General features: G+C 44.6%; 3 protein-coding genes across 4 annotated transcripts in view; 1 reads left to right on the top strand and 2 right to left on the bottom strand.

Moving 5' to 3' along the window:
* The first annotated feature begins 443 nt into the window (after positions 1-443).
* LOC143290843 (uncharacterized) lies at positions 444-5,296 on the top strand. Its single transcript, XM_076600382.1, has 2 exons — positions 444-923; positions 5,051-5,296. Exons 1-2 carry the CDS (start codon positions 444-446, stop codon positions 5,294-5,296), a joined length of 726 nt encoding a protein of 241 aa, XP_076456497.1.
* A 3,766-nt stretch (positions 5,297-9,062) lies between these two features.
* LOC143290841 (uncharacterized) lies at positions 9,063-15,586 on the bottom strand. The gene is made up of 4 exons (XM_076600381.1): positions 15,320-15,586; positions 14,142-14,294; positions 12,809-13,015; positions 9,063-10,206 (listed from the first exon to the last, which is right to left on the bottom strand). The coding sequence occupies exons 1-4, from the start codon at positions 15,431-15,433 to the stop codon at positions 9,934-9,936; spliced, it is 747 nt and encodes a 248-aa protein (XP_076456496.1). The 5' UTR covers positions 15,434-15,586; the 3' UTR covers positions 9,063-9,933.
* Positions 15,587-16,350: 764 nt separating this feature from the next.
* LOC143291112 (carbohydrate sulfotransferase 4-like) overlaps positions 16,351-21,390 on the bottom strand; it is a 16,235-nt gene continuing 11,195 nt past the window's right edge. The window contains exons 5-7 of one of the 2 annotated variants that reach the window (XR_013056472.1): positions 20,020-20,326; positions 17,830-18,561; positions 16,351-17,545 (exon numbers count right to left, since the gene is read on the bottom strand). Coding sequence is in view for 1 of the 2 variants with exons in the window: in XM_076600740.1 (XP_076456855.1) it covers positions 17,974-18,561; positions 20,020-20,326 (895 nt within the window). In the remaining variant the exon portion in view is untranslated. Of the gene's footprint in view, positions 18,562-20,019; positions 20,327-21,390 lie in introns of both variants that reach the window. The other variant, XM_076600740.1, reaches the window with a different exon arrangement.

Here is a 21,390-nt window from a genome sequence, read left to right as displayed (position 1 = left end):
CTAGGGACAGACTGAAGCAAAATCCAGGGTGAAAATAATAATTTTGTTGAACGAACTCGTTTCAGTTGGTCCCAAACATCAGCTTTATTTACGATTTTCTTTTCACCAGAAGCATATTACGCTTTACTGCATTCATCAAAAGAAAGCTTATCTTTTGCCAGTTCCAGTGATATGCATTATGTGTGTGTCCTGGGTGTTGTTAATCAACGAGAAGTCATAAAACAAACGTCAACAAACACAAAGTGGTGCTGTCGAGGCCTGACGAGGGCCGATTTGCTTGCCGCGGCGCGCTGCTGTCATTGCAGTTCGCCTGGCCAGTATAAATGCGGAAACGGCAGCAGCGGTAGCTTCATTCGCTTTATCGACTTGCCAGAGGAAAGATCTCAGCGATCTCCAGCGACTTTCTCCTTGTTACAGTACCTGCTACACTTCAATCCAGCATCATGTCTGACGCCGCTCCTGCTCCTGCTAAGAAGGTCGCCAAGCCCAGGAAGCCTGCCAAGCCAGCAGAGCACCCCAAGTACAACGTCATGATCGCCGCTGCCGTCACAGCCTTGAAGGAGCGTGGTGGTTCCTCCCGCCAGGCCATCCTCAAGTACATCATGGCCAACTACAAGGTGGGCAGCGAGGTGACCAAGATCAACGCACGTCTGAAAACTGCCCTGAAGGCTGGAGTCAAGGCTGGCACCCTCAAGCAGGCCAAGGGCACTGGAGCTTCTGGCTCTTTCCGTCTGGGAGAGAAAAAGGTCGCTGCCAAACCCAAGAAGGTGAAGAAGCCCAAGGCTGCCGCTAAGAAGCCCGCAGCCAAGAAGGCCAAGTCCCCCGCCAAGAAAACTGCAGCCAAGAAGCCCGCTGCCAAGAAAACCGCTGCCAAGAAGCCCAAGTCTCCAGCCAAAAAGGCAGCCAAGTCTCCTGCCAAAAAGGCGGCCAAACCCAAGAAGGCAGCCAAGTCTCCAGCCAAGAAGGCAGCCAAGCCCAAGAAGCCAGCTGCCAAGAAGCCCGCCAAGAAGTGAACGGCCATGCCCGGTCCTTCTCCTTCATCCCCGTTTCTCTTCTCTCTCTCTGTCTCTCTCCATAGGCCCTCCCCTGGGCCATACGTCTTCCCAAGTGGGTTGGACATCTCGTTGCACAAAGTTGATTACTTGTCTCTCTGTTGTCATTGTTCCATGTTTTCTGTTCCACTATATAGTTTTCATTGCTCAGTGTTTTGAGTTAAATGCGACTGGGTCATTGGCTTTGATCAGAACACCCCACAGCTTAAGTACATGGCACTAGCTCGCGCATAACAAATACACACACACACATACACATCGTGGGTAGCGCTATACTGTGCGGATCTACTCTCTCCATGGGAAGCAGCCCGAATTTCATACAGAAAGGGATTTTGTGACAAAATTAATAATACAAAACAATACAATACAATATATGCGCACATGACATGCATAAACATTATCCACACACACATACGTGCACATCAGACACACACACACACACACACACACAAACACACACACACACCGTGGGTAGCGCTGTACTATGCGGATGTACTCTCTCCAGGGGAAGCAGCCCGAATTTCATACAGAAAGGGATTTTGTAATAAAAAAAAGTAATAATGCAAAACAATGGAACACAATACATGCGCACATCACCATGCATAAACATTATCTACACACACATACATGCACATCAAACACACACAGACACTGACACACACACACACACACACACACACTCACACACACACACACACACTGATATTAACCGTCTCTAGCTTTCTGTTTCTGTCACACACACACAGACACAGACACACACACACACACACGCACGCACACACACACACACTGGCACTAAAGTCTATGCCTCTATCTTTAGAACTCTCACATACAGACACGCGTTCGAGCACACGTCCTCACTGACACATGGTGAGATGCCTCTTATTCGTGACTGGGTCATTGGCTTTGTTCAGAACACCCCACAGCTTAAGTACATCAGCAGGCACCTGCTCGCGCACTGTAATAAATACATTTAGTACGTGGCGCACGCGCGCGTACACCACACACACAGACACACACGCACGCGCGCGCGCACACACACACACACTGACACTAAGTTTATATCTCTATCTTTCTCTCTCTCTCACATACAGACACGTTCCAGCACACGCCTTAACTGACACATGATGAGATGCCTTTTATTCGTGTACAGCAGCCGGAAACACATTACTCAACCAAATGAACAAAACATGTGCAATTATCCTGTTGAATGAAGACATTAATTAATTCTATGGAAGTGACTGCTTCAGCCCGTATCTTCCGAGCTGTGTATTGACATCAAGTGTGCTTTGTCTAAATTTTTATTAACTTTAATTCTCTGCCAATTATCTGTAATACCGGACGTTCAGACACTTTACAGGCTGAAATACGTTTTCAAATATGAAAAAAAGAAAAACAAAAAAAACCGAGCTTTACACACACACACACACACTCACAGACACACACACACACACAGAGGTGTTTTCAAGCGATTTGTTCTCCATGTGTGCAAGCGTTTTTTCTCCCTGTTTTTGTTCTTTGTGCTTCAGTATGTCTTCTCCATTGGTGTTTCCCCCCCTATCTATACCTGTCACAAATGTGTCTGTATGTTTTATGAAGATGGGCATCAGTGTGATCTTACACAGCTATGTGCTATGAAGGAGCTGTTATGTAAGGGTTTTTAATTAAATGATTAGGTAATCATGTTGTGTGTGTCACAGTGTGTGTGTGTGTGTGTGTGTGTGTGTGTGTGTGTGAGAGAGAGAGAGAGAGAGAGAGAGAGAGAAAGAGAGAGTGTGTGTGTGTGTGCATGTGTGTGTGTGTGTGCGCGCGCGCATGGGCTGTGGGGTGGAAGAGTGATAGAGAGAAAGAGCGAAGAGAGACTGAGGTATTTGTTTAAAACCACAGCCGCTCGTGAGGTGCGTGTTTGTGTGTGTTAGAGAGAGAGAGAGAGAGAGAGAGAGAGAGAGAGAGAGAGAGAATCAATGCGTGAATGATCCATCCATCGAGCTCAATATTCGAGCTCCTATTCAGCTCAGTGGGTCCATCTGAAGTGCATGTAAGGGAGGCTGTCGAAAAAATCCCTCTGATTTTGTCACTAACTTGGTTTGCTCCCTTAGTTGAAAAAGTTGAAACTCGATGTCCTCGGCCTACAAAACACATGTAGGTATGCCTTAAGATATCACACACACACACACACACACACACACACACACACACACACACACACACACACATCACATTCACACTGACACTACCACAATGAAGTCTGTCAGTTTGATGCTCGCCTGGTGAGGCCGAAAATCCGCCATCTTTGATCAGGCACGTCTACATTCCTTGACAACTTTGATACAGTTCTGCTGTATCTCATAATCCTTTCCAACATAAATAAGAAAAAAAACATGCTACATATACACACATTTTTAATGCAAATACAGACACGTTTCTCTATAAACAACAGTCAGTCAGTTAACACTGTGACCCCTCTGACCGAAACCGTCAGCAGTCGAACGACCGCCTTGTCGTTTGAAATTGTACCGGGATGGAGGAGTCAAATTATTATACTCCGTACAGGATCTGATCCCATCCTGGATTATATGATATATGCTGTTGGTTATGAATGTGTGTGTATGTTTGTGCTTCTTGAACCGTACGTCTGTGTGTATTTTGATATGAATGCTGAATGGAATGACACGTCAGCACAGAGGCTGTTGTGTGTCGGCGATTTGAGGGAAAAGCAAACCATTGTTTCTGCTACCATTCCTGAATACAGTGCTCCCAAACCCATTCATTCTCAGACATTATTGTATTCTACGTGTGTTTCGTTCATAGATGGTTTATGCTAATATCGTGAAACGGGTGTGCTGAAATAAAAATTGTAGGGCTGTGCGGCAGGAAAGAACGACGCCATTGTCAGTCGTTCGAAGTCCGCGTCGAAAACACCACAAAGAAAATGTCCAAAAAGAGACCTAAAACCTTCACACACTGACTAAAAATCTACCAATATTGTTTCCTAAAGACTGGAAAAACATCATGATTCAATAAAAAGGTATGATTTGTCCTAGATATAGACGCAAATGTGAATTGAAAAATTTACTAAGCACAAAGAGGGACTGGGACAATGGCCAACCAGCTCCAATTTGTGTTTTGTGTAGGTCAGAAAACTGCTTCAAACTGCCCTCACACAGCGGTCAAAGGCAAACTACTTATAAAAATCAATAGAAGACAGTCACAGGAATTTGTTCATCACGTCTAGGGACAGACTGAAGCAAAATCCAGGGTGAAATTAATAATTTTGTTGAACGAACTCGTTTCAGTTGGTCCCAAACATCAGCTTTATTTACGATTTTCTTTTCACCAGAAGCATATTACGCTTTACTGCATTCATCAAAAGAAAGCTTATCTTTTGCCAGTTCCAGTGATATGCATTATGTGTGTGTCCTGGGTGTTGTTAATCAACGAGAAGTCATGAAACAAACGTCAACAAACACAAAGTGGTGGCGTCGAGGCCTGACGAGGGCCGATTTGCTTGCCGCGGCGCGCTGCTGTCATTGCAGTTCGTCTGGCCAGTATAAACGCGGAAACGGCAGCAGCGGTAGCTTCATTCGCTTTATCGACTTGCCAGAGTAAAGATCTCAGCGATCTCCAGCGACTTTCTCCTTGTTACAGTACCTGCTACACTTCAATCCAGCACCATGTCTGACGCTGCTCCTGCTCCTGCCAAGAAGGTCGCCAAGCCCAGGAAGCCTGCCAAGCCAGCAGAGCACCCCAAGTACAACGTCATGATCGCCGCTGCCGTCACAGCCCTGAAGGAGCGTGGTGGTTCCTCCCGCCAGGCCATCCTCAAGTACATCATGGCCAACTACAAGGTGGGCACCGAGGTGACCAAGATCAACGCTCGTCTGAAAACTTCCCTGAAGGCTGGAGTGAAGGCTGGCACCCTCAAGCAGGCCAAGGGCACTGGAGCTTCTGGCTCTTTCCGTCTGGGAGAGAAAAAGGTGGCTGCCAAACCCAAGAAGGTGAAGAAGCCCAAGGCTGCCGCTAAGAAGCCCGCAGCCAAGAAGGCCAAGTCCCCCGCCAAGAAAACTGCAGCCAAGAAGCCCGCTGCCAAGAAAACCGCTGCCAAGAAGCCCAAGTCTCCAGCCAAAAAGGCAGCCAAGTCTCCTGCCAAAAAGGCGGCCAAACCCAAGAAGGCAGCCAAGTCTCCAGCCAAGAAGGCAGCCAAGCCCAAGAAGCCAGCTGCCAAGAAGCCCGCCAAGAAGTGAACGGCCATGCCCGGTCCTTCTCCTTCATCCCCGTTTCTTTTCTCTCTCTCTGTCTCTCTCCATAGGCCCTCCCCTGGGCCATACGTCTTCCCAAGTGGGTTGGACATCTCGTTGCGCAAAGTTGATTACTTGTCTCTCTGTTGTCATTGTTCCATGTTTTCTGTTCCACAATTATAGTTTTCATTGCTCAGTGTTTTGAGTTAAATGCGACTGGGTCATTGGCTTTGATCAGAACACCACACAGCTTAAGTACATGGCACTAGCTCGCGCATAACAAATACACACACACACACACATACACATACACACCGTGGGTAGCGCTGTACTGTGCGGATGTACTCTCTCCATGGGAAGCAGCCCGAATTTCATACAGAAAGGGATTTTGTGACAAAAGTAATAATACAAAACAATAGAATACAATACATGCACACGCACACACATGCGGACATGACCATGCATAAACATTATCCACACACATACATGCATGCACATCAGACACACACACACACACACTGATATTAATCGTCTCTAGCTTTCTGTTTCTGTCTCAAGCACACAGACACACACACATACACACACACACACACACACACACACTGGCACTAAAGTCTATGCCTCTATCTTTAGAACTCTCACATACAGACACGTGTTCGAGCACACGCCCTCACTGACACATGATGAGATGGCTCTTATTCGTGACTGGGTCATTGGCTTTGTTCAGAACACCCCACAGCGTAAGTACATCAGCAGGCACCAGCTCGCGCATAACAAATACACTTAGTACGTGGCGCACGCGCGCGTACACCACACACACAGACACACACGCTCTGTGTGAAATTCGGGCTGCTTTACCCAGGGAGAGCGCGTCGCTACACTACAGCGCCACCCATTAAAAAAAAAAAAAAAAAAATTCCTGTATGCAGTTTTTTTTAATTTGTTTTTCCTATCGAAGTAGATTTTTCTTCAGAATTTTGCCAGGAACAACCCTTTTGTTGCCGTGGTTTCTTTTACGTGCGCTAAGTGCATGCTGCACACGGGATCTCGGTTTATCGTCTCATCCGAATGACTAGCGTCCAGACCACCGCTCAAGGTCTACGATAAATGGTGAGGTCCATCTGAAGTGCATGTAGGGGAGACTATAAAAAAAAAGCCTCCTTCTGCAATTGTCATAACCCTTGTTTGCTCCCTTTAAGGAGAAAAGTCGGAAATCCATATCATGCCCAGAAATTGCACTTTTTCTATGGATATAGTATTATTTTCCAAAACAGAACTCAGCATGCACACACACACACACACACACACACACACACATGCACACACTGATGCACACACAGCCAGTACAGTCTGGAGACACACACATGATCACGGACGGGCATTTCTTCACTATCTCTCAAATCACGGGGGTGGGGGCCCGGGTTGGGGTAGGGGTGCGGGGAAAGGGGTCCACTGAAATCTCAGTGAGGAAAAAAAAAAAAAAAGCTAAGAAAATGGCCGACCGTGTAGTACTGAACAGCAGCAGCACTTAGTACCGAGTCACCGCAACTGATCAGTTGTTCAGACTCAGAATAACGGGGTGGGACATGGAGGAGTGGGGGGTGGGGTGGGTGGGTATTAGTAGTGATAGTAATAGTGGATGCACAGGTGTGTAGTAGTAGTAGTTAGTGGTGGTATCTCGGTGTACAGTTCAGGGCGTATAAGTTGTTGTGAATGACTGATGTGTGGTGCAGGTATGTGTGCCGGTTCACCGGAGCTATTCTTGCACTGAGGAATATCTCATCGTTACCACTTCATGTGCTGTGAGGAACCGTACTAAACTGTGTTGTCGACCTGGCTGCAGCAAAGAGCTAGACTTCAGTAAAGACATATGAAATAGCAGCACTCTGAAACTGGAGCCCAGCCCAAGACAAAATATGACATAAGACAACTATGCTCACAACGCATGTATTCATGATAAATAATAAGAAAAAGAAGACGATCAAGAAAAAATGATAGTGGGGGAGGGGGGGGGGGGGGGGGGAAGAAACAGAAAGCGAGAGACAGAGTTAGCTGGAGTGGAAAATGAAAGTGAGAAATGAAATAACAAAACAAAACAAAAACAACTTGACAACTCACAAGTGATATCAGGAACTTAGAGAAGGTAAAAGATTTATGATTTGTCAGTAATGTAAGAAACCCAGATTGTGGCCAAAGCAGAGGGAATTTAATTCCGATGTGCTCCCTTGTATGAATTTGACATGGACCTCCCATATCACTGATGCTCTCTTCCCAATCCCTGCTCTGTCTCTGCGTGTGAATCATTTGTGTGTGTGTGTTTGTCTGCCAGTGTGCGTGTGAGTGTTTTGCACACGTGCGTGTAGTCCGTGTACTTGTATGAGTTTGTTTGTTTCTTTTTTTAGTGTGCGCGTGCATGTGTGTGTGTGTGTGTGTGTCCGTGCACCGATCAAGTGTTCTGCATGTGTGTGTGTGTGTGCGTGCACGTGCGTGCGGCATGTGTCACAGTCTGTGTCCGTACGTGTGTTGAACACAGACCAGGCAACAAGTGAAAATGGAAACTGCAGTCCATGAACGCAGAAAGGAACAAGAAAGCATCAGTGTCCATCCATGCAAGATGTGACTCTCTGAAACTGTAACACTGGCTCCTGTCATACGAATGAAACTGATGAAACAACAACAAAAACAAACAACAAAACAACAAACAAAAAATCCTTGGGAAGAATGAAAACAGCTGAATGATTAAAACTGATTCATCATCTTCATTTGGCAGAATCAGTTCTTTTGCGTGGAGATAAAATTTGTCACATATATGCTGTATGATTTAAACAGTAAACCATGTCAGCGTTTGATGAAAAGACAATCCTTTCAAGCGTGCTCAGTGCCTAATGTGTGTTCCTGGTGCATTTGTGTGTGGCCAGACTCCTTGCCATGAAAATTAATGGCATCTCTAAGTGTGTACACTTTCTTCTTCTGGTCACATACTTTACATGTTCTCTAAAACACACTGAAAGCTTGATGTACATGCACAAGTCCAATCAGACAAAACTGACGAAATCTGTCATGAAACCCAATTAAAAACCTGGAAAGCAGCTTGAAAACTACTGCATGCATTTGTCTTTTCTAACACTGCAGTTATGTTGGTGCATATCCAAACTCACTAATGCAGCAGATGGTTGAAATCCTGACCAACAATGACTAACTATGAATGGCTATCCTCTCACAATCAGTGTTAACTACATCTCCAACATTTTCATGACAGGACCAGTGGCAGTGCTATTCATTTTGATGCATTCAACCAACTCGTGTCAGCATCCATTCTGTGAATCATTGTGCCTTTACTTGCATATCAAACCTTCTTTGTGTACAACAGCACATAAAGCTGCTAATCAGAGGTCTCCGCTGCTGCTGTAGTATCGTAGCCAGCAACACCCAGGTAAAGCCGATCTTCATAATGCCATTACTGGCAGTAAGTATCCCCTCAAACAATTCTCTCATTGTGTATTTGATGTATTTGAGTATTCTGAATGAAATTGTTCATAAATCCTGCACGTACGCAGTCTTTGGATGACTGGTTAAATGACAACGAGAGCAAATCTACAGCTATCATACTTATCTTAAGCAACTCTCCTCTTCAAACAGGCAAAAAAAACAACAACAACAAAACAAAACAAAAAAAACCCAAACCAAAAACACCCACAAAAACAAACAACAATAAATGAATTACTTATCAAATTTATTTTCAATCTTGAACTGCGTTTAAAATACATTTGTATTCATCCACAACAAGTGAAAATTACAAAGCTAAACCAAGACATGTGATGTAACTTTCAAGTGTATTGTGAGTCAGAACCTATGGGAACCAGGAAAAACATAATCACACACAAATACCAAAATGAAGACATAATAACACCCACGTGCACATACATTCTTTTTCCTTCTCTCTCACACACACATGTACCAGTGCTACACAATGACAGTACACTGACTATATAGGTCTATTGCAGTGACAAATTAACTTGTCAACAATGTGTGTCCAACATCATTTTTGTTCACCAAGACTAAGTATAAAGCACATACATTATCAGGATATGTGAAGCCAGGCAATCAAGGATTCATTCTTACCACAACTGGGACTGATTCATTTGATGTAATCACTGAGAACTTTTATTTTGTTCAGTTATTTAATATTCCAGCCCTGTTGCACATAAGGATGCTACAAGACATCTCTACCACTGTCTTGTTGGTGTTGAAAATATGTACCGTACAGATTCTTCTGACATGCGAGTTCACAGAAAAATCTCCGGAATCTCCCACATTCACTACAGGCCAGGTGCTGCTGGGATTCAAAACTAAAGACCTCACAGACTCACAGAACAGACCCTAACCACAGGTTATTGTCTGTCACATCATGGAGACTTGCACACTAGCATACAGCACACTTTACAGATCTTTGAGTGAATGTTATTGTTGTGGAATTTGTGAGCTGGGCGATTTTTATCTGGTTTTGAGAGAGATGGTCCTATCAGTCAGTCAGGCTATAATGTGATTCATCAACTGCTGTCTGAAAAATCAGTTGGAACAAAATCCAGGATCCACAAAACGGAGCTTCTGTGCAACACATCCCAAGACTGTTGGATTAAACTTCAGCCAGTTGACGGACCCATGGGATGAAGTCTTGGATGCATGAAACCTAACGCAGACAGGTTCTCTTCGTCGCTGCTGTTCTCATCCAGTTCTGTCGACCGCTGAAAGGAAAACTGCCTGGAGTGCATGGCATGGACTCCACGGTGCCGTGAGTCGACTGACGGATGCCTGACAGTTCCTGAAGACTGGTCCTCATCTTCATCACTGCTGCTCTCAGCCACATCCGCTGGGTCCAGGTATTTGGACCACCTGCTTCCTGCTGCTCTGTCTCCCTGCAGCAGAAACAATTAGTTGTTTTAAAAGCGAATATGTGAAATGCTTTTATTTGAGAACATATGTTTATTATTTGTATTTGTATTTTGTATTTGTATTTCTTTTTATCACGACAGATTTCTCTGTGTGAAATTCGGGCTGCTCTCCCCAGGGAGAGCACGTCGCTACACTACAGCGCCACCCATTTTTTTGTATTTTTTCCTGCGTGCGGTTTTATTTGCTTTTCCTATCGAAGTGGATTTTTCTACAGAATTTTGCCAGGAACAATCCTTTTGTTGCTGTGGGTTCTTTTACATGCGCTAAGTGCATGCTGCACACGGGACCTCGGTTTATCGTCTCATCCGAATGACTAGCGTCCAGACCACCACTCAAGGTCTAGTGGAGGGAGAGAAAATACCGGCGGCTGAGCCGTGATTCGAACCAGCACGCTCAGATTCTCTCGTTTCCTAGGCGGACGCGTTACCTCTAGGCCGTCACTCCACATAATTCCATTACTCTTGTTTAATCAAGTAATCCGCGTGTGTGGGGTGGGTGGGTGCGGGTGTGTGCTGATTATCTGGCTGTGGTTTTCCGCAATTTATCTTTATTCTTATCTTATCTGTCTATTATAATCAATGTGCAATATTGTAGGCTATGCTTATAACTGTATTCAAATAATGTTTCTTAATTCTTTCTGTTTTTACATTAAGAATACTAGTTATTACCTGCAGTGTGTGGATGTATGTATGAAACGGTGTATGTGATATTTTTTACATCTGTGTCTTCGTAATATTCATAAAAGCTGTTGTTGACTTTTACAGTTATGGTCCCCATGTTGTTTACTTGTCTATGTTGTGATAATCCACCTGACCAAATTTCTCCAGCTGGAGATAATAAAGTTATTCTTATTCTTATTAGATGTGTGTGTGTGTGTGGAGGAATTGTGTTTAATGTCCAGATCACACATAATGGTGATTGAAGACATTTTGTTAGAGTATAAATGTATACGTGGAGTGATGGCCTAGAGGTAACGTGTCCGACTAGGAAGCGAGAAAATCTGAGCGCGCTGGTTCGAATCACGGCTCAGCCGCCGATATTTTCTCCCACTCCACTAGACCTTGAGTGGTGGTCTAGGCGCAAGTCATTCGGATGAGACGAAAAACTGAGGTCCCATGTGCAGCATGCACTTCATGCACGTAAAAGAACCCACGGCAACAAAAAGGGTTGTTCCTGGCAAAATTCTGAAGAAAAATCCACTTCGATAGGAAAAAGCAAATAAAACTGCACGCAGGAAAAGATTTTTTTTAAAAAAATGGGTGGCGCTGTAGTATCGCGACGCGCTCTCCCTGGGGAGAGCAGCCCGAATTTCACACAGAGAAATCTGTTGTGATAAAAAGCAATACAAATACAAATAAAAAATCATCGTTTAGAAGAGGAGGGGGATGGGGATGAATGGTGAGTTGGGGGAAACCGGGCATATGAGGGAGAAGAGGGGTGGGTGAAAACGTACGCACGTGCATGCGTGCGACTACGGAGAAATCTGTGCCACTGTCAGGGAGGGAGAGAGAGAGAGAGAGAGAGAGAGAGAGAGAGAGGGGTGGGGAGAGACAGCAAGAGAAAGTATTATGGAAGGAACCTGTATGGGTAAGCATGTGTTTTTCATTCAGTGCATGCCATCAGTTATGGAATACATCGTTTTACAAGCATTCTCATTATCCAGCATACTGATGTATGTATAAATATAGCATTTCTTTTTATTGTTCAATTAACACTCTCCATATGAACGGCAAAAGAGACGACGTTAACAGTGTTTCACCCCAATTGCCATCATCAAAATATTGCAAGCGGAAGGCTCTTATACTGAAGAGGTGAATGTTGACAAAAAATACCACAATTCTGACCACGGAAGCTAAATGTTGGGTCATTCAGACACCCACTGGACATCCGAGGGGTCTGTGTAGAGGAGAAGAGAGGACTGGCTGTACTGAGTGAGTTAATATGTGCTTTCACATGCACACAGGTGTATGTTAAACACAATACTAAGAAAGTTACATGGGTGTAGTGAGGGGAAAAAAAACCCAACTAGTTGGCAGACAGAAACTGTGAAAGGCAGAGGGGTAGAAGATGGTGAGAGAGGAGACAGAAAAGTGAGCCTGAAGCGTTGGCAGAGAGGAGAGACAGAGACAGACATAATATGAGAAAGGCAGAGAAAGGGTATATATATATATATATACAGAGAGAGAGAGAGAGAGAGAGAGAGAGAGAGAGACACACACACACACACACAGAGGGATACAGACAGAGAGAGAGAGACAGACAGAGACAGAGACACAGAGAGAGACAAGATGAGAAAGGCAGAGAAAGGGTAGAAATGAGAGAGAGCGGGGGGGAGGAAAGAGAGAGGGGGAGAGAGGGAGAGAGAGGGAGAGAGAGGGAGAGAGAGAGAGGGACAGAGGGAGAGGGAGAGAGAGAGAGAGAGAGAGAGAGAGAGAGAGAGAGCACACAAAAACAAGTCACAGTTTTGAGACACACAGAAAATGGACCTGGTATTTTCAATTTCACTCTCTTCATGAATACGGGTCAGGTTTACATCACTTGTTTGTTTGTTTTTTTTACACTCACTTGATGATTGCCTGCTGCCTGAAGAACAGGAGGTTTCTTCCATGACCGCACTTCTGACCTGCTACTGCTAGTTCTGTCCACATATTCTGCTGATGTGTTCTCTTCTTTACTGTGTGTTGAACTTTTGAACCATGTCTGGTTGTCTGTGGAGGACAGAGGGGGTTTGAGGAGTCCGGAATATCTTGCCACAGTGTCCGTTTCACACACCTGAAAAACACATGCACATATTCTGACATGTACACATGTTCACAGCATCAACATGTTATACATATATACACGAAGTGACACACACAAGCATGTATAATTATGCATCCACCCACTATATATTTCTTATTTCGTGTGGAGTGATGGCCAAGAGGTAATACATCTGCCTAGGAAGTGAGAGAATCTGAGTGCGCTGGTTTGAATCACGGCTCAGCCACCGATATTTTCTCCCCCTCCACTAGACCTTGAGTGGTGGTCTGGACGCTAGTCATTCGGATGAGACGATAAACCAAGGTCCTGTGTGCAGCATGCACTTAGTGCACGTAAAAGAACCCATGGCAACAAAAGGGTTGTTTCTGGCAAAATTCTGTAGAAAAATCCACTTCAATAGGAAAAACAAAACAAAACAAGAAACTGCATGCAGGAAAAAATACAAAAAAATTGGGTGGCGCTGTAGTGTAGCGACGCGCTCTCCCTAGGGAGAGCAGCCTGTGAATTTCACACAGAGAAATCTGTTGTGATAAAAAGGAATACAAATACAAATACAGATACAAAATAAAAGAGCTGTGGTGCCAAGAGTCAAACGTCTACAATCAAGTCTACAAGTTAAAGGGAAGTCACTGTGCTATCAATATCATGCAGAACATTTTGTACAGCATTGACTGTAAAGAGATCAGGGTGGTCCTTATACTCTACTGGCATTGCCAGTACCTGGATCCTGAATTGTCAACAACGAAAAAGAAAAGAAAAGAAAAAAAAGTCTCCATTCCAAGTTTTTCTGCAACTGTAGATCGATTGATTTTTTTTTTTTTTTTTATATCCTTATGCTGCATCTCCACTTTCAAGGTAAATTTAGTACCATGTACATGATACTCTTTATGTCATATCTCCCTTCTTAGTTCGATTTGGGAGTCAAGTTTTGTACACTGACACACGTTACAAAACTGTAAACAGATAACTATCACTGTTATTTTACACACTTCCAAAATCTCAATTAGTCAATACACTGAACCTTTTAGAAACATGAAAAAAAAAAGAGAAAAACTTCAGCATGACATTAACATCATCAATATACATGTACCATACATAAAATGCAAAATTATTAATACCTGGTCCATATCCAACTCACCTGCTCACTACGTGCTGGACAAAAGCCCATATGTGTGTTCCTTGGTTGTAATTCTGCCCCTGTCATTCCCAAGCTGTCCTCCATCTCCCCCTGCCTCATGTTCAACTCCTGCACGGTTTGGCGGCATTCTGGGGCTGTGCCTGTCATGAACACCTGCAGCAGGTATGGGGTGGATATTAAAACAGTCACTTCAGTCTCACTCAACAAAAATTCCACTCTATTTGTTTTCAACATTGTGTGTGTGTGTGTGTGTGTGTGTGTTGTCTGCCAATCACTGAATCAGTATACTTTAAAAATGTTTTACTTGAACCCTCTCACAAGCACACATAATATAATATGTGCACACCACATGAACATAATAAGCATATGTACACCACATGCAGTATGCACCCTAGCAGTTATAACAGAGTTTACAACCCTGTTGATATGAATCAATTATTGAAAAACATGAACATAACTACATTCCAATCACAACATTCAATACAACTATTGTTTTCAGTGATCAATGGGCAAGTCTCACTCTCACTCTCAGGCAGCTTGACTGACATCTTTTCACCTTCAACTTCAAGGCTCAACTTTGAGTTTGAGAGCTGAACTACCTTTTGAACTTGAACTTGACAAAATCAGTGTATAGGCCTATCTGGCCTCTACATGGTCCATACACTCCTACTGTTACTGTTGCATGCTTGGGTATTATAATGCCTACAAACTAGCAGAGACAAACTGGATCGTAGACAGTTGAACTGCCTTTCCAAAAAGCGTCGAGCCTGCTTTTTAAACTGTTAAGTGATGGGGCTGTGGCCACTTCCTCAGGTAGGCTGTTCCAAGTGTTCACAACTCTCTGGGAGAAGTACCCGCTGCGTACTGCAAGCCTGCATCTAACCTTGACCAGTTTCAGGGTGTGCCCCCTGGTGTCCCGATTGGTGTTTAGCTCGAGGCGAGGTGTCTGTAATGTATAATACTATAAACCATGCTGGTACTTGTATACATCAATCATGTCACCTCGTTTCCTTCAGTGCTCAAAGCTTGGTAATTGCAGGTAGGCCAGTCAAATATATCATAATTTTTGTCATAATATAATCTTGTATTACCAATATTGTGCTGAGGAAGAAAACTATAGTGACACTGACAGTGAGATTTTCAACACAAACTTGAAAGTGACCAAATTTAATATTTACCTTCAAAAAGGACTGCTTCTCGTTGCACATTTTACACCGCCACTTTAATGCTTTGGTCTGTGGATGAATCTGGAATGTTTTACATTCATGGCATCTTAAAACATTAAACGGCATCTTCGCCCTGTTTCTGTATTCACGTCGACAGTTGACTCGGCTGGGTGGGATGCACAAAATCAGAAAACCCGCTTGTTTTGCTTGCAACTTCCGTCAGGTTTCGGTAATGCAACAATGGTTACTTCCCTTAACAATCCCTCAGCAAGTTCCCCGCAGTTGTTTGATGACCGATGTCATCACACTTTTCAGAACGATGATTTTGGTTGCACGTGTGTGTGTGTGTGTGTGTGTGTGTGTGTGTGTGTGTGTGTGAGTAGTGTGTGTGCGCCGTCAGTGTGTGTTCAGTGTGCGTCTGTGTGTGAGAGACTCGGAGAGAGAGAGAGAGAGAGAGAGAGAGAGTGCCGGCGTGTGTGTGTGTGTGTGTGTGTGTGTGTGTGTCGGTGTGTGTGCCTGTGTGTGTCCATGTTGATGTGTCTGTACTATGTGAGTCGTGTTTGTCTTTCCCGACAAGGCTTCATCGGCTAAACCTTCAGCGCGGCAACCAGCTTCAGACCTTTCGTGAGCTCATGTTTGTGAATGTCAGTTGTTTTGTTACGGTGTCAGTGTGTGTGTGTGTGTGTGTGTGTGTGTGTGAATGTGTGTCAGTGGTGTGTGTGTGTGTGTGTGTGTGTGTGTGTGTGTGTGTGTGAATGTGTCAGTGGTGTGTGTGTGTGTGTGTGTGTGTGTGTGTGTGTGTGTGTGTCATGAGTGTGTGTGTGTGTGTGTCAGTGTGTGTGCCAGTGAGTACTGTATGCCGGCAGTGTGTGTGTGTGTGTGTGTGTGTGTGTGTGTGTGTGTGTGTGTCAGTGTGTGTGTGTGGCCGAACTGCACACAACCATTCACGCACACTCACACGGCCCTGCCATACCGGCGCTCGCACACACATTCGCCGCTCGCGCGCACAGTCACTCGCAATGACCGGCAAGACAACACTGACATCACTATTACGACAGTTGACACTGCCTTCATTCAGTTTTAAAAACAAACCAAATTCACACGATCTTGAACATTTCAGTCATTTCATACCAACTTGAAGTTAGACCTGGAAATGCTTTGAATCTCTGTTCTAACGAATGCTTTTCATGATACCATTAACTCACTCAGTACGGCCAGTCCTCTCTTCTCCTCTACACAGACCCCTCGGATGTCCAGTGGGTGTCTGAATGACCCAACCTTTAGCTTCCGTCGTCAGAATTGTGGTATTCTTTGTCCACATTCACGTCTTCAGTATAAGAGCCTTCCGCTTGCAATATTTTGATGATGGTAATTGGGGTGAAACGCTGTTAACGTCGTCTCTTTCGCCGTTCGTATGGAAAGAGTTAACCCACCCCGTGGATCTTTCACTGAAGCCTCAGTATTTCCTTCATATTTTTTTTCTCAGTGAAAAACTGCTGAAGAGGACACGTTACCTGTCATAAACCTACTGCTGGCTTATCATTATGGCGGTGGCTGAATAGTTAGTTCTGAGTGTCTCAGTTGAATTCGAACCCCGGTTTCCCCGGGCGCAGTAGGTGCCAGGGTTAAGGCCAGTGGAGACTGATTTTCTTGGTCAATATATGTGCAGACCTGCAAGTGCCTAAGCCCCCTTCGTCGGCCGGTGTGGATATGCATGCAAAAGATCCTGCAATCCATGTCAGCGTTCGGTGGGTTATGGAAAGAATCATGTACCGGTACCCAGGCAGCAGGCGTGCACTCCCCCGAAAGCGGAGTATGGCTGCCTGCATGGCGGGGATCAAGTAAAACAAACCAACCAAACAAACCCAAAACGGTCATACACGTCAAAGCTAACTCGCATCACACGAGTCAGTGAACTGAACGTATGTGCACTGAGTGTCGCTGCCAACGAACTTGAACGTGAACGCACGCAGAACTGAGACAAAGAATGATTACAGGACATGGAGAGAAAGACATGGCTCAATACGCCCTTTAGATCAGTTCTGTACGTTATCCATGATGGAATAGGGGAGTGTAAATAGCACTTCACTCAATACGCCCTTTGGATCAATTCTGGACGTTATCCATGATGAAATTGGGGAGTGTAAATAGTATTTCTCTCAATACCCCCCTTTAGATTAATTCTGCACGTTATACATCATTGAATCGGGAGTGCAAAAACAATACTACTCCCAATACCTCCTTTAGATCAATTCTCACTTTATCCATGATGGAAACAGGAGTTAAAAAAAAACAACTACTGTCAATACCCCCTTTAGATTAATTCTACACGTTATCCATAATTTAATCAGGAGTATAAAAACAATACTACTCTCAATACCCCCTTTAGATCAATTCTGCACGTTATCCATAAACGAACTGGGAGTGCAAAAACAATACTACTCTCAGTACCCCCTTTAGATCAATTCTGCACGTTATCCATAAACGAACTGGGAGTGCAAAAACAATACTACTCTCAATACCTCCTTTAGATCAGTTCTGCACTTTGTCCATGATGGAGTCGGGAGTAAAAATGAAATAAAATAAAATAAAAGGGGTGGGGATGGGTGGGAGTGAGGGGGGTGGGGGGTGGGGATAAAAACTACTCCCAGTGCCTCCCCTTTGGATCAGTTCTGCATGAAGTTGTCCATGCTGGAGTCGGACGTGGCGAGGGAGGACTTCACGTCACGGAGGTGGGACTCGTTGTTGACCTTGAGGAAGCCCACGTGCTCGTAGACGTCCTCGCAGGCGGCGTCCACCGCCTTGACGTTGTCCAGGGTGACGATGGTGCGCCACTTGTTGGCGGCCAGCCAGGAGTCCTTGCGCAGCGTGGAGAAGTTGTGGCCGTCCTTCTTGGCCGCCGTGATGTGCCGGATGTAGCCCTCGATGGTGGGCGTGAAGCTCAGCTCCAGGAAGCGGTACATGCGGCGCGCGGCCGACACGGCGTCCCTGGCGATGGTCTCGTAGCGGATGGTCTTGATGCGGTCCGGGTAGGACTGCGACAGGTGACGGATCTGCTCCGCGTCGTCGCTGACCATGCTGCAGAAGCTCTTGGCGGCGTCGCCCACCGAGGTCTTCTGGTAGGACTTGAGGATGGACATCTCCGAGGACAAGGTGCCCCTGGGGTCGCGGACCAGGTAGAGGATCTTCAGGTTGGGGAACTCCTCCATCAGCGGCCGGAGCAGCTTGGCGGGGAAGCGGATCAGCTTGCTCACCTGTGGGAGAGAGGGGGGAGGGGTGGGGTGGGGGGTGGGTGGAGGGGGGGGGGGGAAGAAACAATCAAGTGTTACTGAGCCAGTGTCACGCCGAATTTCAAGTTTTGGTGTTCAGATGCAGTCTAGTTACGTCAATTCTCACACCTCACCGCACACTCTCCCTTCTTCTTCCTCCTTTTTAAATGTAAAAAAAAAAAAAAAAAAAAAAAAAAAATTAAAGATTTATCTTTTCTTGACAATGACATCCAAAAGTGAACATGAATTCTTTAACAAGATGAAGTCTGTCATCACCAGGAAGTGCAACGGGGACATGGAACATAATTCCTTCCTTCAGTCCATTCCAATTCAGTTATAATTAGCCTGATTCACCCAGTTACTTTCAAATTCAGGTCAGTTCGTATCAACTGACTTCAGCGGGTTTAATTCCGCGCAGATCTGTTTTCTAGCACTTTATTGATCCAACCTGAACGATTTCAGGTGATTATTGAGTTACACAAAATGTAGGCTGACCCATCTCAGTTGCTTTGGGCTATTGAATGATTGACATACCTGAAAATGTAATAATAAAAAAAAACACGTGAATATAGTGGCAATGGGATGGACCCATTGCTAGCTCTGAAGCACACGTACTTTCTACTCTGTGTTCATATCTCGTAAGAATGATTATACCTGATACTTACGATCAAATGCCTATGTCTGATACTGATGCAGAGCCAGGACCACTGAGTATGCTTTCTGTTTAATGTTCATATCTCCTTTATAAGCATTCTTTGAGGTCACATGATGCTAGCTTCTTCTTTATATATATATATATATATATATATATATATATTTCTTATTTGAGACAGAGAATGAATAAGTTTATCACTGAGGCCCAAGTCTCATTTGCTTCCAACCTCATACTATAGTATCCTTGGTGTAACAAGAGTTCCGGAATGAATAAGTAGGCCAATGCCACTGAATTAGGCCCAGATCTGGTCTACCTCCATCTACCCTCTTACTAAATATCCTTGGTGTAACAGAGCTCCCGAGTGAATGAGTATATCACTAAATCAGGCCCATAATCTCATCTGCCTCCACCCTCTTACTAAATATCCTTGGTGTAACAGTGCTCCCGAATGAATAAGTAGGCCGATGCCACTAAATTAGGCCCAAATCTTGTCTACGTCCATCTGCCCTCTTACTAAATATCATTGGTGTGACAGAGCTCCCGAATTAATAAGTATATCACTAATAAATAAGGCCTAAAATCATCTGCCTCCATCCACTCTCTTACTAAATATCCTTGGTGTAACAGAGCTCCCGAATGAATAAGCATATCACTAAATCAGGCCCATAATCTCATCTGCCTCCACGCTCTTACTAAATATCCTTGGTGTAACAAGAGCTCCCGAATGAATAAGTATATCACTAATAAATCAGGCCCCAAATCTTATCTGCCTATATCCACTCTCTTACTATAACATCCTTGGTGTAGCAGATTTCCTTCAGCTTCCAAATGCAGCCAAGGTAGCGAGGGAAGTGGGACGGGTTTTGCGGGAATTCCCGAATGCACTTGTAGAACTCGATAGTGTTGTTGCGGTTGAGGAACATGAAGTTGAGCAGGTCATCGATCTTGAGGTGCTCGAACTGGCAGGTGAGGAAGAGGCGCGCCACCTGCGTGGCCTCCACGCCGAAGTTGGGGAATGTGGGGTTCCCTGGCATGGCGTAGGGTTCGGGGTTCACCAGCTCGCCCTTTTCGTTGGGTTTAGGGGCGAATTTGGTGCTGACGGGGTCATGGTGCAACAAAGAGAGTTTTAAAAAAAAAGAGAAGTAAATAACATAAAACAAAATTGAAATAAACTGCTAAAATAAACAGAACAAAGCATGACAAGATGAAGCTCTCTCACACACACTGAGAAAGAGACAGAGGCACAGACAGACAGACGGACGGACAGACGTATATATATACAGACTTACATACACACACAGACACACACAACACACACACACACACACACAACACACACACACACACCACCACACACACCGACATCGCCACCCCTCACACACACACACACACATATACACCGCCACACACACCGACACCCCCCCCCCCACACACCAACACACACACACACTCACACACGCACACACACACACACACACACACACACACACACACACACCGCAACACACCCCAACACCCACCACCCTCCCCCCCACCCCATACACACACGCATACACACACACACTCTCTCTCTCTCTCTCACACACACACACACACACACACACACACACACACACACACACAGAGTACCAGAAAAACAACAACAAACAAACAGAACCGGCAGCTGACACCTTCGGAGCGCAGACAGAACAACTAACTTAAATCACTGTCCGCACAGTGGATGACTGAGACAGGGATACCTTGCAGAGGAAGAAAAGAGAAATAACAAGTTTCAAATTTTGATTATCCTTCCACTCCTATTGGAGTATGGAAGGTTACTGCAAAATAATATTTTCATCCCCAGGACAAACATTTCCAAATACACGACAGTGTCACATAAAAGTTGTGAAACCAGAAATGTCTTTTTAACATTTGCAAATCTAATCATCTTACTTACAGCTAAAATGACCTTTTTTTTTTTTTGCCTCCTTTGAGCTAATTACAAAAACTGAAAACCGATTTTGGAGACAAATATTTTCCAGGAACATATCTATTTCGTAACTGATCATAACTGGGAAATTCCATTATAAAATGAAACTCATCCCCAATCACAGACATGTTACAAACCTTACAAAGCCGCAACTCTCGTCGTATGCCTTTGTGTCTCCCTGTTTCTATTT

Source organism: Babylonia areolata, chromosome 16, assembly GCF_041734735.1.
Source record: "Babylonia areolata isolate BAREFJ2019XMU chromosome 16, ASM4173473v1, whole genome shotgun sequence".
Taxonomy (NCBI): domain Eukaryota; kingdom Metazoa; phylum Mollusca; class Gastropoda; order Neogastropoda; family Buccinidae; genus Babylonia; species Babylonia areolata.
This window is presented reverse-complemented; position numbering and strand designations above follow the sequence as displayed.

What these genes read in the sequence shown, in the direction of transcription:
- LOC143290841 (XM_076600381.1), bottom strand. Translation starts at nt 15,433, where the DNA reads ATGCCGTTTAATGTTTTAAGATGCCATGAATGTAAAACATTCCAGATT. An exon ending in GTCCAGCACGTAGTGAGCAG is followed by an intron (nt 13,016 to 14,141) that starts GTGAGTTGGATA and finishes TGTGTTTTTCAG; the next exon opens with GTGTGTGAAACGGACACTGT. An exon ending in AGGCAGCAGGCAATCATCAA is followed by an intron (nt 10,207 to 12,808) that starts GTGAGTGTAAAA and finishes TTTCTGCTGCAG; the next exon opens with GGAGACAGAGCAGCAGGAAG.
- LOC143290843 (XM_076600382.1), top strand. Translation starts at nt 444, where the DNA reads ATGTCTGACGCCGCTCCTGCTCCTGCTAAGAAGGTCGCCAAGCCCAGG. An exon ending in CCAAGTCTCCTGCCAAAAAG is followed by an intron (nt 924 to 5,050) that starts GCGGCCAAACCC and finishes AAACCCAAGAAG; the next exon opens with GTGAAGAAGCCCAAGGCTGC.